Genomic DNA, 16,660 nt, shown 5'->3' on the forward strand with positions numbered 1-16,660 from the left:
CAAGAAAAATATTTTTGTCTATGAACTTTTTAAACTGGACACAGCTCAAAATGCGTGCTTAAGAAAATGGACGCTGTTCTAAATACAAGTTTAAAAATTGGACAAAACACTAAATGTATTTTAAAGAAAGAAAGACACAGCTCAAAATATGCGTGTTTATGAAAATGGACACAGAAAAAAAAATCGTGTTTAAGAAAATAGGCATAGCATTTGATTCTGTATTTCAAACTTTTTTTTATGAAAAGTGCTCTTTTTCTAAAAAATAAACTAACGAATCAAAATAAATTCGTAATGTTATATCGTTAGTTTTCTTACATCACGAATAGTATATTTTTTTAAAATTGTATGTTAACAATTTTCTTACAATGTCGTTAGGGATAGAATAAATTGATAATATTGATATTTAACTTTCACTGTTCGAATTTAGACTTTTAAAAGCCATTTTATTGTTCAGTGTACTGAATCCGACGAGATTTCTTACAAAGTTACAACTGTAATATGCCCAGACATCTCAACCCCTATGGGATGCTAATTTACAATCCAGCGATTTTTAACGACGAGCCCTCTTTTTGGAGATTTTTTTCTTAGTTATAGGTTGTTGCAACTATAATGCAAGCTTTTATTTCTTTTAAAATTTGTTACCTGAGCTAAAAAAAAAATTCAAGAATTACTTTTTATTTATTTAGGTAAGTGCCAAACAGGAGAGTGCTTTGCAAAACAGGATTGGAAAACCGCGTCTGGGATTTTGCCCCGTAATGATTATATTTAGTGTTAAAAACAGTAAGATAAATAAGAACAAAATTTAACAATTAGTTATAAAATTTAGGTTGGGGTTTTGGAGCTGCGTTGATTTTCTTAACCATGAGTTTTGAGCTGCGACAATTTTCTTAGAAGCGCATTTAAAGCAGTGTTCATTTTCTTAAACACGCATTTGATTTGTTCTCAAATAAAAGGCACCGCGACGGTTTTCTTCTTCGTTGACGCCTATGTTCCGCATCGACTGGCATGATTTTGTCACCGTTTTAAGTTTATATACTAACATTTATTCTCATTTTGCTTCAGCTGAAAAAAGAAATTTTGTAAATTTATAATTGCAGACCTTTGATTGTTCTTAGTAGTTTAAAATAGTAAAAAAAGGTCCATTAAAGCCGAAAATAGCTAATCTTGAAAGATTGATGAACAATGAAAATTGTTGAACTATAAAAATTGAGTTTTACGAATATCTAGAAGATGCAGATGCATTATCGATAAGGACATGGAAGATAAGACTGGATAATTTTCAGGTAAGATTTAGAATTTTTCTTAATGATTTAAAAAATGCTTGAAACATGGAAACAAAATTATTTCAAATATTATTAAGAATGGGGATAATGTTTGTTTAAATAAAATAACCATTACATAGTTAAAGTTTCGTGAAGTAACTTCAACTTAATTTGAAGATAAATTTCATTAGTTGAATAATTTAAAAATATAATTTGATTTTTAATTGCTAGTAATAAAAGTTTATCTGATGTTCGAAATTTATATTATTTAAGTACAGCGCTCTTATTATATTTCTGAATTTCGGATATTTGATTTCAATAAACTGAAGGAAACAACTTACATAATTTTATTTATCTCAGTTAATTAATTTCTGCTTTTTATTAAACTATTTCTTTTCACATTTTAAGGAGCAAGCTAAATTCTAAATTGAAAGTCATTTTTCAGTTGTTCAGTCATTTTTAGTGATTTGTTATATAATAAAAATATTAAGTAAGTTTTGGAAATATTTAAAGAGCAATTTTTAAATTACTTAACCCGAAAGATTGAAGGGAAAATATTCATTTATTTTATTGGAAATATTAGAATGTTGGAGGGAATATTAGAATGTTGGATGACACTATTTTCATGCTAGAGGGAGTCATTTTTGAGATTATCTTGCTCTGTGAAGTGTTCAAAAGTTCCAAACATTTATTAAAATCTGAGTAATCCAACACATTCTCAATAGGTTTTGGTTTGAAAAAATATATCAGTTTTAACAGAGTTCTTGTGGTAACAGCTGAGTTAGCCCAAGATATTTACAAAAAAAGAAGTCTATTTCTATGCTGAAGAAAATAATATGAAATTCACATTATGGATGAATATAAATAATTAGTTTATTTTACTGAATTATAATCTATTATTGTTATTCTTAGATATTGAATATTAGTTTCTGTCTATTTTTGTTAGACACTGATTTATTTGACTTTAAAATGTTGCAGTCCATTGTTAATAAATTTTATAAAATAATGTTCAAAAGAGCCATTAATTTGGAAAGTATTCAACGTACAATGCCTTTTTTTACAAAATTTAAACTAATTTCGTCATAAATCTTTCATTATAGTAGTCGCTGACATGATTTTCGAACTTCTAAAGAAAGACTGGATCTAACGAAGTCTTCAAGAAGGAAATTCTTTCAGTTTTTACTGCTGCTACACCCTCCCAATTTCCAACTAATTACAGCCGCAATTTATCATAAAAATTGGCCGCAGTTTTATTATACTCAGGAAAGATCTCATTATATCGATCTTTATGGGTGGAGTATTATCTCGAAGTTTATAATTCGAGGAATGAATAGAACGAAAAATCACTAATGAATGCGAAACCTATAAAAATATTTTTCAGACATTGTATTATAATTAATAATATTTTTATCTGCTACATTTTATTTTTTGATACTGATATATATTAATTATATTTGCAAATGCTTAGAGTTAATTGAAATCCTTGGAAGAGCAATCGCGTGTAGAAAACGCGTGATTTACTGTCTTCAAACCTACACGCAAGTTTATGAGAACGGTAAAATTTGCTGGAATATGTGACAGTGCAACTGATGATTACACAAAATTTCTCACGCAACGCATTAATACCACATTTCAGCCTTCTTACATTATTTTTTTTTTCTATTATCATTACGAATCAATTTAGAAATCGTTCTGTTATTTTTATTTGTGTAGTGTCCAAAAAATAGAACATGAAACTCGTGGGACGTTTTTAAGCATCAATAATAGTTGTGAATTCATGAAATGAAATATACCTATAAATTTATGATGACCATTTTTTTCATTCCTCTTTTTCTATTATCTAACACAATATAATCATAAGTTTTAAATTAAATTTAAAATTATATTTCTTTTACCTAAGCGAAACTTTTTTTAAATATTTTTCGCTTAATTTCATTTATTAAAATTGTTGTTTGAATATTTGTTTGTTCTATTCTAATCATTGAATTGTGTTTGAGTGATCCTAATTTCAATATTATTAAAATTAAGTTGGCAAGTTTTTTTAGTACTTAAACAGCTAAAACCTTAGATTTCTTTTCCTTAAAAGAACAAAAGTAATTGTGCATAGCGTTATTAATGATTAGCGTAAATTAAATCGTTCACGAGTAATAACACCTGAAACTTTTAATCATTACTGGTTGAATACGGAATTTTTAGATTTAAAGAATCTGAATACGCATTTACCTAACCTCTCTTAAATAATCTCTCTAAAATATTACATGAATCTTTATCTTTATTATCTTTATTACATGAGTATTATATGAATCAATCACATCTTTAAGTTATGGTTGATCTTTATCGAATTTCTTAACACTGTTTTAATAAGACGCATTAAATCATGTAAAATGCAGGATAGTAGCATAGAATTAAAAATAGGGTAAGTATATTTCAATTTATTTATATTTCCTGTTTCATTCATTGTTATTTATTTATCTTAATAGAATCACATATGCGTAACAGTAAATCCGTATCTGAATCATAAGAATAATTTTACTTTATAATTTCTTGGGAAATAAAAAAACGGCGATTTGAAAGTGAAGTCCAATGCTGTTAATTACGTTCTATGAAAAAGTAAAGAAAAAAGACCAATTTTTCAAAGAAATGATACATATATTAAAAATTATAACAAATGTTATCAAAGTAAATTCTGCTCTAAACCTAAAAGCATTTTTCCTGCTGTAGTTAACTCCTATGAATATTTACATCTTAATTAACATTGTTTTCAACACCCTCAAAGTATTCACTCCAAAGAATTTTAGGAAATGATTACATGCTTAATTTTAAGAAAATAAATTTTTTTAAGGATTTTGAAAAACAAATGAAACCATAGCTATACCCGAAAGGAAATATACAAATTCGTTTAAATTATGCGTTGTTTAAACTTAAATAAAATTTTCAGCAACAAAAGAGGTTTACTTGATATAATGCAATATTGCCCTCCACACCTTTTAAAAAAATAATCGCTTCAACGTCATAATATAATATCTGTAAATTAAACCCGTCTGTAAATTAATCTGTAAATTAATTGCTTTAATTTAATTATATGGTAATACTCTAGGCTTCTGTGCTTTCCATAGTATCATATAATAAAAGAAATTAAGAACTCCAAGAACATAGTAAATGGTATGGTAGAATATGGTAACTCTACGAATATGGTTTCCGAATCACGTTTACGTTTAGCGTAACCAAATTTTTTGAGGTCATAAAAGTCGAGAGTACCAGTCATAAAATAATGTGTAAAAATATAATAAGTAATAATTACAATTACCTGTAACTTTAGACTATCGGTTTAAATTTACAGCAAAGTTAACTGGTATTAAGATTAAGCAAATGATTTACATTATATAGTAACCCCATGACTTACGACTTTAATGACCTCGTGACTAATGACTTTAACTTGTTATGACTTTAATGACGCTTTTCTAAATTTCACTATCTCTAATATGAGATTTTGGGAGGCTAATGGATCCTCACTTGCCGTTTCCTTAGGTAGTATCTTTAATAATTAATGTCGATTAATATTTTATTTAAAATTACCGATTACTAATTTATTAGTTTATTAAAAAAGCATAGGTTCTACAAAATCGATTAAATATTTTAAAAATATTAATGATATAAATAGCTCTGTTAAAAATCCAAATTAATGAATATCACTCGTAGACAATATTTACGAGACAATAAGAAAGCGTCTTCTTTTCAGACATATTTACCAAGCATTGCACTCTGTAACTTTTTAGAGACAGTTCAGAAAAATCATATTAATTAAAAATAATATATATATTACTCTTTTTACTTTAAATTCAATCAACGGCAAAATGAATTATTATTTTCATTTTGTTCGAATATTGAAATGAAAGATAAATAAATATTGAAAATATTTTATTAATCATCGAGCATGTTTTAAAAAATACTTTAAATACAACTAATTCAGAGACTGTAAAATGTTATTATGTATTTATATTTTTATCGTTTGATGTGGAATAAATTCTTAACTCTAAATTTTTATTATAAATTTAATTTATTTTCATTTTACGTAGACATTTTTATCGTGTTTCAAACTTCTATGCATACTTATAAAAGTTATGTGCATAGAACCTAAATCAAATGCCATAACTTTTCAAGTACCGTACTTTCTACATTATTAAAAATCTATTTCTGTGCACTTTGATTCTTGCGAAATTTATGTATATATAATTCAAGGTGGCTTTGAAAATTAAATTCAATGCCACCACTTGTAAAACTTTGTTTGAAACTTTGCCGCTTCCCAGTTGCTATAGCAAATATTGTAGCTACATATAATCGTTCTGTGATTGAATATTTTATTTCGTACTAATGCAAATCATAATAAACTAAACTTAATCGGAAATTATGTCTAATTATTTATTTTGACGGTGACTTGCACTGTAACTAAGTTTTGCATATAAGGCTTTGTGCATGTTCGCCATTTAGAACTAAACTATTCAGAAATAAATATTTATATTTTTTGATTATGCTGAGGTAAACATTTGCTAGTGTATAATAATTGTAAATGTATGAGTTACGAGAGATAAATTTATGTTCAAATTTTTTACTCACCTTTTCCAAAAGACACTCCAAATCGCAATAATGTGGAAAATATCAATATAATAAACATAATTCTCCGATTACTTCCTTACTTATCCCAACTCACAATTTATGTTTCAAAATATCAAAAGTTTGCACAAATATCATATCCTCGAAAAATCAGTTCATCCCGCATGCATTAACTTGGATTGAAGTTTATTTTCGAATTATTTCTTTACTTTATTAGTCTCTATATCCCATTGAAGTTTTTTAATCATAAGGTATTCCTTTATAACTTTACTTTTTTTAAGAAATTTCGTTAAAACAATATGAAACAGTTTTTGAAAATAATTTACAGAAGATGATGCAAAAAAAGGCAATTAAAGAGTGAGTGACTTAAAGTTTATTCCCAACCCATCATTCTATAGCATTCACTTTGAGTCATTGATTTGTTCCTCTATACTCTCAGAATCATTCTTGGCACCAAATTTTCTAAGGAAGAAGAGATGCTGATTCCTCCAGGTTGACAGGGAAACTGAAATCTCAGGCTTTACGGATGCAGTTTCACTAGCGCCCCCATACGACGAAAGCGTAATTCATTTTGACTTAAGCTTGTTGAAAATATTGCTACAAGTATCGAGAAAATGAGATTTTTCGTTCTATTCCCTTCTCCTGTTTAAAGTACAAATACTGTTTCAGCTTCCTTGGAAAAATTATTAATTCTAAATATATATTTTTAAAAGTCATTGGCTTAAGCTTTCTAAGCTATTTGCTTTAATTTGGTTTATTAATTATCATAAAAATATTTATATGTAAGCAGCTTACTAAGTTTGAATAAATATAACTTTCTTATAAATAAGCGTCTTAAATGGATAATCCATTTTAATGTGGAACATCATTTGACAAAACTTAAGTCTGATATTTGTATAATGTTTTGCAATTACTATTTTTTAACAGTTGTATCTACTTAATACATGAATAAATGTTTTAAATAAAATGGTAATGTAATCATTATATGTTTCCATATCTTTAAATTCTTTTTATTATTTGACAAGGAAAAGAAAGAGTTGTATGATCCCACATATGCGTACATGGCGTGAAAGTTTAATTGGAAGTTCTAACATCGATTGAAGATCACTGTAGAGAAAAAAAAATTAGTTTTATGTGTTATGCTCTGGTTGTTTAGATTATTGAATGTAGTTTAGACACGCATTGTACTTTTATTGATAATCCAATTTAATTTGAAAAATAATGCTAGTAATAATTCTATAATATTTAAAAATTTGAATTTTTTAACAGTTGTACTAATTTAATACAGGTATGAAAGTTTTAATTGCGTACTGATGATAATGTGTCCATTATATGTTTCCGCATCTATAAAGTTCACATTTTTCCTTTTTATAATTTCACAAAGAAAAAAATGTTCCATAAGCCAATTCATGTGTACGTTGTGTGAAAGTTTACTTGGAATTCCTAACATTTATTAAATATTTGGAGAAAAGGGAGTAACGTTTATTATTATTTGGAGAAAAGAGAGTAACTGATGTTTTAGGTTGTTTACTTATAGTTAGTTATAATATTATAGCACAGTACATTATGGCTTTAATACAAATTCTTTATTATTTAGACAATAAAGACTAAAGTCAGTAAATCTATCAAATAATGTTTTAATTGTTTGTTTGTATTTATTGACTTGATTCTTTAGATATTAAAATGTAAATAAATGAGATTATGTTAATTTCCCTATTTATAAAAGGTTAAATTATTCGATTGTAGTTTTTTAAGTGATTGGTGATCGATTCTTTCAATGTGTGGATTGTTTGATTGCAGTAACTTGAGTTTTTAGATAGCGAAACATAAATAAATATAATTAAGTTCATTTAAGTCTACAGGAAAGTTACTGCTGTTCCAGTACAGATCTTATTTTAACTTCATATTGCTTAGTAGGATAGATGCTAATAATTTAATTAGTTTACTGATTATCTACGTAATTTGAGAAACGAACCATTTGTTTGGAATTTTAATGCATCACTCTAAGCTGACTCCATATTTGCTTCACTGTAAATCTTTAAGGATCAAATTATAGTAAAAAATAATGGCAGAAATGATGGCACCTCAAATTCAATTTTTACCAGAAAAATAGCTCGAATGTACCGTATTATTACAGCAACAAGAATTGTAAGATCGGTGAATCATTCTAATTAAATAAACATTACTCTAATAATTACGGTATAATATTTTACGGTAAAAATGGATTTTACGGTCAAATGGAAATTACGTAAGTAAACCAAAAGTGTCGGCTCTTTATACCGTAATTAACATTTTTTATTAATTTACATTGCATATAATCAGTAGAATAACTTATTTCTACCTTTCAGAGACATTAAATCAAGCAATTAACAATTATTTAATTTTCAAAATATAATTTTATACTGTTTTGTAAAACATTACGTAAATCAAAACGCTACCTATAACGGTCGTAAATATTCTGAAAATTTAAAAAAATGTAGGAAATGACTGTGAAATGTTTATTTCCAGGGACAGCATTACATGCCATGTTTGTAATGTTTGGTTAGCGTGAGATGATTCATTAGCTTCACTCTGAAACTTCAAAATTCATTTGATCTCCGTAAGATCAGCTTTCACAAGATGACACAGACTATAAAAAGCTCAATTTTTTGTCTCTAATTCATGCAATTTATTTCACAAATCAATCGCAAAGACACTTACAGATGATTTTATTTTACAAATCAAATTGTTTTGGTTCGTGCTCAGTATCAAAAAAATCGTTCGATTCTAAAGAATAAAAATAATATATCAGGTAACCTAAAATGCATAATGGATTACATTCATAAAACTTCGAGATATTTTGTTTAAAGTAAAGTTTTCAAAAGTTTCGTACTATATAAACAGCAATCTCTTAAAGTTTAAGATCCCTTTCAGACAGACTACGTTGATGCCGAATGAAAATGTCTAGTTTTGTCTGAGCAAATCCATATTTTTATGTAGTAAAAGATTAAAATTTCATCTGATTAAAATGTATTGATAGTGATAAGTGATTTTATAAAAACTGGAAGGAGGACGCTACATAATAATATATTATAAAACGTTTTATTATGAAATAATTATTATAATATTTATTTTATTAAGAAATCAAATGCACAGAAGAAAAAACAATAGTAAAACTACCATCCTGTAAAGTAATGACATAATTTCTAGTAAGAAAAGAAACATATTTCCAGTTAATAAAACTAAGATTAAGTAAAGAAAACTACTTAAAAATTAAAAAATTAAAAAGTAAACTTTACTGAGTTTATCACAGATTATAAAACTACTTCATTGGTTATTTTACCAAAATCATAATCAAAGCAATTCGGAAAAAAAATTACCGAGCTTTTTGTTGTTCCCATGGAGCTACAGACACGTTAAATTTTTCCATATTCTAGCAATTTTGATGATAATTTTTTCTCAGTGTGCGATTTACTGACTTATTGAACAACTCTGTATTTTTACGTCGAATATTAAAAAGACAGACAACCATATTTTATAACTACAGTAGTTTATATATAATTATGCTTTTTTTTCAACCTTTTTTTCCCATTTGAGACGTTGCTATCCACGTTATTGCGCATACTTTAATATAAAGAGAAAACCCTACTTCTTTTCTAATTAACCATTTTTTTCTATAAGCAAAGATTTTAAAAACTCACATAATGTTTTGTAATAATAATGGAGTGCATTAGTTGTGTTTTTCTTTAATATTTTATCCTATGTTAACATAATAATTCCAGAAACTTGTGTAAGAAGATTGTAGTATTTTCATAATAAGCAAAGCTGTACGGCTTCAGAGATTACATGGAAGCAAAAGGTTTTCGGTTTTCTTATGAACAAAAAGGCTTATTTTTTTTTCTTCTCCTCGACTGAAATCCTTAATTTACTTACGTTTAAAATAAATTGTCTATTATTCAAGTCATGTTTCGCTTGAATCTTGATCGCAAAATAATGGACGGCACATTTTTAAGCTTATTTTAATCTTGTAAGTAGTGTGAAGAACTTTATAATCACATCAACTTGATAAAATAGAATTAAGCTGTCAAATTACAGATTGTTTTTTATGCTGAAGTAGGCTTTGAAAAAAAATTTAAATAATTTATGTTTTGAAATGCAATTAATTAAGCATATTTTACCAAACATTTTTTTAATAAATCCATTTTAAAATTTTAATTTAGCTCTAATTTTACTTGGTATATAATTTAATAAGCAATGACTTACAATTTTAATATAATAGGAATCCACTCTTTCTCCTGAATTTAAATTCATAGAAATTCAACCTAACTAATTTTTTTATTTAACTAATAATCAAGAAGTAGTATAAATTTAAATTTAGCAAAGACTATTATATTCAAGCGTCTTTGCAACGTTGACCAACATATGTTGATGTAAAAACACTTGATACTATAGTGAGACACTCACATAAAACTATAAGGAGGACAAAAATATTATTTCTTAAATAATATTATTAATATTATTTTATCAAATACCGGTTTAAAAAAAGATGAAAGGGAGGCAACTACGAAGGTTGATAGCTTAGACTTTTATTACTGCATATATTCAGTTGCTGCATCAATTGGATATTTTCGGTACAAAAGTAGATTTTTCAGTAAATTTTGCAGCCAATTCTGCAAGAGCACGGAAAAAATATAAAATATACAAATCGTCTTATCCTTTAATATCTATACCCGGGATAAAAAGCTCTTAGCGTATCTCTTTCATTTTATTGCAATGCTGAATATTAAATGCGCTGGTGTTCTTAGCAGGACAAAAATGTAAAAGGAAGTCCCACAGTGGAATCAAAGCAGTAAAGACAGCCGCACTTAGAGCAGAAAAGGGAAAAAATTTATTTTGAATATTTTGAGAATAAATTCCACGGAAACTAAATTTACGACAAAATACAGTTTGTTGTTTTTTTTAAATACAGTTGTCTGTAGTTACCTTTACTATACACGTTTAAGAAATTTTTAAAGAGCTGTATGTAACAATTTATGCTAGCTATAAACCTGCAATAAAATATTCTTTTAACTATATATATATACATTTGTATATAAAGAAATAACGACAAAAAGTTGAAAAATGAAACAAGGAAAAGGTATAATCTCATTACCAGCTCACAGGATTGTAACCGAAAAAATAGTTCTTTCTAACATTGTATTCATATAGCCAAATCAAAATATGTTAATACAATAGTGTAAGGGGCACCACTATAACAATTGAAACGAAAATAGAACTTATTATTCAAAAAATTTAAAATAATACAAAACATGTAAATAAAAAAATTAAGTAAAAAATTAGAATTCAAGAAAATACAGAATAAAACTCAAAATATTATATATAATGCGATTAGTGAATTTCATTATACTTACATTTACTATCATTTTTCAAAAATGATTTAAAATGTTTCTTAGTAAGTTTGCCAGATTATCAAATATGAAAGTGGATGCGCGAATAGAGGATAAACGGATCATCTTATGACGCGTTCTTACTGAAGTATCAAAGCGCCTTCCCTTATGTAGGATGCAAGTGTCATTTCTTTAGTAAATCCGTCCGCTGATCTATCTAGAGCTTTAAAGATTTTGGCTTAAAAATTCCTTTGGAATTCATTTATTTTATTTTTTTGAACCATCCCCCACACGATTGCCCTTTTCTTTCAAACTCTTTACAACTTTGTATGATGTAAACAAATTATCTGCAGTTATTTTTCAATTGGAGTTTTTCAAAGATTCATCCAGATGGAGAACTGTTTGCTTGGGTTGAATCAATTTTTTTTATCGTTATTGAAGTTGAATCCCTCCTTCTTAATTCTTTATCCGAATCATTTCCATAATATGAGTGAGGATTGTAGAGATAGCTAGTTATTCCTTGCATCACAAAGACACGTGACTTTTATCCCATACCCCCATTCCTTTTTCGCTATCCACATATCAGAATTTCAAAATTATATTTTTTTTATCACAGTTTAAAAACTTTTAGATATGGATACCAATTAATCTGTGCGAAAAAACTCCAGTTTAGTTTCTGGATCATTAAATCGCAAGTATTTCAATAAAAATAAAAATCTTACCTTAGTTGATCCGCAATAAAATTCTTCACATCCTACAGAATCAGTGGCAAATAACTAGTCGATGTCAGCTCATAATATTTGAAAACTGCTGAACATAATATTTCAAAAAAGCCTTTATGCCAATTTATTTTCATTGCGTAATTTACATCTTTGTGTTTTTGAATATTTTTCTCTGCATGAACTTATTTTTTCCTTATTCCATTTTACAATCCATTTTACGATTGTCATGGAAAAGTTAATACTATATCTCTCCCGTGTCAGATTTCGAACTTAATTGTTATTCACGACTTTTCAAGCCTGGTAACTTCAAAATTATGCCGGATCTTGGAGTTCTAAGGGCATGATTTGGTTTTCCAGGAATCTATTTGAAATTAGTATTGCAGTAGAAATATTTCCCTACCGTAGACGTAGCTGAGATGTCTTCATCAGCCAAAATTTCGTGCATACTTTCAAAAAAATCTTCTAAAATTTTGCTGTCTGATAACTCTATATATAAACAATTAACAACACCCTCTTTTTTGTGAAAGATGAGCAAGTAATTTTTTTTCAGTAAAGATCGATATCAATTTAAACAGTTTGTTGAAAATCACTGCAAACACTTCGGCAATTTCAATGAAAACAACAGAAACACAAACGCTGCGTAAGAGACTGGAAAATGAAGTATAATTCGGGTGACTTAACCAGTTTTGGAATGTGACTTTCGTAAGCGATTCTAAAAAGGTTCTGTTAAAAGCACAGATCATTATTCACTTTAAAGGGTAGAAACAACTTGTTAAGAGTGTCTTGGGGTCTGTAAAGACTTGGGGACTCGTAACAGCAGTTAAAGGTTAAAATATCAATTAAGTAAAAATTTTAAATGCGATTTCTCTCGTTCTTTCATTACCATGGCAACTAATGGACGTTTAGCACATTATACTGCATTTTTATTTTATTGTACACTCATGTAAATCTTATTCGAAAATGGAAACTAGCAATCGTAACAATCATGTTCATAAGAAAAGATTTGAAAATAAAAAATTGTGTTTTTTTATAATATTATAAAATAATTGCATGACGATAACTTGATTTTTATTGTTAAGGTTAACAAATGGAATCACCAATGCCCTATCATTATACAGTTAAGAAGTTGTTGTAATTTTTGATAAGTGTATAAAGATTTTTATGAATTTTAAGTAAAAATGCGTCTAAGCAACATATAAATTTATAATAATAATTTCAAATTAATTATTTAAAAGCTCAAATGAATACAAAGGAATAAATTCGATAAAAACTCTATATGACAAAAATCAATTATCGACCATTCATAGTGAACAGAAATTAGTTAATAATTAAAATAACAGCACGTAATTTCCAATTGTAACCTAGTGAAATAAGTAAGTTTAAATCATATCCCAATAAAACCATAAAAACCAGGAACTAAATTTATGGAATAAATTATGCGTTATTAAAAGAATTGGATATATATGTATATATATTTATCATCAAGAAAACATTGATGAACACCAGAGAGTAGGGGAGAAAAACCAATAATTGGTTATAATCTTGTATGGTAAAAATTGCTCGCTTATCTTTAATATCTACCAAGAACTTGTTTTGAAAAATCATAAATATTTTGAATTGATTTTAAGTGAACTATATATTTTTAAGCATCAAACAAATTTTTTTTTCTTTTCTCTTGTATTAATGAGCACATAAGATAATCTCTTAAAATAAGTAAATTTTATTAATTTTTAATGTCTGTTATAACTTTACTTTAATATTTAAATTAGGAATATTAATTTTAAATCATTTTATCAAAAGGTGAAAAAAGTAAGGATTGAGTTTAATTTTTAGATTAATATTTTGATATCAAAATCTTTAATTAATATGTAAAACACAATTTAAATTAGTGAAATTTTTTGCATTACTGTGAAGTAAATAACTAAACAATATTACAGTCCTTAAGAAGGCCATTCCTAATTATGCTATAATTTTTCTTATTTCACTGAATTTCTGTTTGATTGTTTTTCAAATAAAATAATAAATGCAACATAGATCTATTTCAGAATACATCGTCCAAGCTAAAGTAAAAGAAATATTAAATATTAAATAAATATGATTTTTTAACGATATTGTAATCTAACTAACCAATAACAAATGTCGAGTAAAAAGTAATAAATTATATGATTTAACATCATGCATAGTGAGAAAATGAGGAAATCTTACTTTTTATACTATTTATTAGATATCTCAATAGATATTATAATAAGCGTATTGCGTGTGATATAACATTAGATTCAAAATTGCAGATTTGAGAAACTATTTTTGGATTGGCATTGAATAAGATATGTAACACAACTTCAGTGCTTCGTTATCTTTATTAATATTTAATAGTGCTGTAAGAAGAATAACAATATATTTTAATGCAATATTTTACTCATGGAAAATGAAATTCGAAATACTATCAAAATAACTAAGAGCATGAGTAGAATTATTTATTCATTTATTGTAGTTTGGCTCATATATTTTAACTCATCAAGAAATTCCACACTTATTTTGAAATGTTATGAAACTATTAAAATTCCTAAAAATTATTAATTTATTTATAATGACTTAGTTAATGATCTTTTTAATATCGTAACCATTCTCAATGTTTATAAATATGTCTAATTAATTTAATTAATAAGAAATAATTCTAATTAATTCTCACAAAATGCCTCACTTCCGTTTCATAACTTCCTTCTTAAATTATCTTGTTCAAGCTAGTTATCTTTACCCTACTAGTTAAACCACTTTTTATGTGTTTGTCTTGTTACTTTTCATACTGTCATTTTGTTTTTAGACACTAAAAAAGGTTCTTGTTTCTCGAACGGAAACCATATTATATCGAATTCTGTACATTTATTTGAATTTTATTCAAGTTGTTTTTTTATTATTCTGCGCAGTGCAAAACATACTTTACCACGCACAAAGTATAGAGGAAGATGTTTTCGTTGACGAAAATTGTTTAATTCAAAATAAAATAAAATAAAATATGTTTATTCTCGATCAGTATGCACTTTTAAATCTTGGAGTTTGATTATTTTCCGACGTATTTTTTATCACTTAATTAATTAACGACCTACATTGGAAAAGCATATCATTTCTTTTTTAAGAAGAGATATCATTACGAAAAATTATACAATAATGAAAATGTATATGTTCCTGTTTAGTTTATTGATCATTATTTTTAAATAACTACTAGCTTTAAAATTATAATTAGCTATTTATTTCTTATAATTAGTTATTTAAATATATTTTAACTATTCTAACCTAATCCAAAGCAGAGAGAAATATTCTGTTTGTATATGCGCCAATAAGATTCTTAAGAAAGGCTTTCAAATGTCCTCTTTTAAACGTCAGACAATTACCGTGTTAAATAATATTTTGTTTCCCCCCTCACATAAATTACAACTAAAAATAGAAGAGACAAATTACAATTTCAATTCGTTAACAATTAAACAGCGGACTTCATTTGAATAACTTCACAAAACTCTATTATATGTCTTCTTTATAATACAATGTCTTATATAGAAGTCTCAAAATATATATAGTTTAAGCAAATGCGAAACTTATGTACTATTGTCAGGTTAGAGAAGAAAACTGTAGTGGATATTTGGTATATTGTTCAAGTTTCAAATAATATTTCACGCTCTTTTGTTTGCGTAGAAAATAAAATTGTCGTCCATACTGTGTATACCATAATAAAGGGTGTAAGCATTATCCTTAAATGTGCTGATTTTAACTTTGATGACGCCATTTTATCTAACTATGAAATGTGTAAAGACTATTCTTGAGCAGAAGATACGTAAATGAACGTGAAATGTTAGAAGACAGTATTGCTAAAACTCGAATTAAGTGTGAATTATTAGAGAGTGATTTCCACATTTCATGTACCAAACTAGCTACGGTTTCGAGATGTTTTAAAATAAAATTGTCATACAATGAAAATTTTACAAAATTGGTAGACTATTTATATTATTGAGAACATACGTATAGCCTTCACGAAGGAAAAAATGTATGCTACGTTTCATGCCTTTGCAATATTTTCAAAATGGTATTCTTTTTTAATGCTTTATGCCTCAAAAAATGCTATAATGTCAAAAAAAAACTGGAAATAGTTAACACCCCAGCAGTTTTATAAGTATCTTGGTATCTTGTATCTTGTTTCAGAGGAATTTACCTAGTGAATTTATATATATATATATATATATATATATATATATATATATATATAAGCAAACATTACCCTAAATTTTGCGTAATTGTAAATCTATTCAGTATTCATACTTGAATCCACGCTATAAAATAAAACTAATTTTAATTATTAATTTCTAATTCTAAGTAATTTATTCAGAAAGTTCATGGAATCATTTACGTAGTAGAATCATCTGTATTAATTGTATCGAGCCTCTTTGAGTTGGGTTACATATAAAACGTTAATAAAGCAAAGTTTTACCTAAAGAGGTTTGTCTCATTTTAAGTTTAAAAAAACAATTATTTAATTAAATTACCGATCGAAATTTCATAGAAATTTTTTTTCTTCACATTCGAATTTCTTAACCTTTAGCTATATGTTTGGTTTCTGAAAAAGATTCTGACATGCCCTGAAGTCAAACGGCACGAATAGTTGACATTTTTATGAGGTTGTTTGATAGAGTGCAGACAAAAAGATTGAAAA

General features: G+C 26.8%; 1 protein-coding gene across 1 annotated transcript in view; it reads right to left on the reverse strand.

Annotated features, from left to right (window-relative positions):
- Positions 1-6,409, reverse strand: part of LOC107452856 (nephrin) — a 61,795-nt gene extending 55,386 nt beyond the window's left edge. Inside the window, exon 1 of the mRNA XM_016069478.4 lies at positions 5,877-6,409. Coding sequence (XP_015924964.2) covers positions 5,877-5,934 — 58 coding nt within the window. The 5' untranslated portion in view covers positions 5,935-6,409. The remainder of the gene's footprint in view (positions 1-5,876) is intronic.
- Positions 6,410-16,660: the final 10,251 nt, after the last annotated feature.

The sequence above is a fragment of the Parasteatoda tepidariorum genome, chromosome 6, assembly GCF_982258835.1.
Source record: "Parasteatoda tepidariorum strain Cologne lab strain chromosome 6, Ptep-v5.0, whole genome shotgun sequence".
Classification (NCBI taxonomy): domain Eukaryota; kingdom Metazoa; phylum Arthropoda; class Arachnida; order Araneae; family Theridiidae; genus Parasteatoda; species Parasteatoda tepidariorum.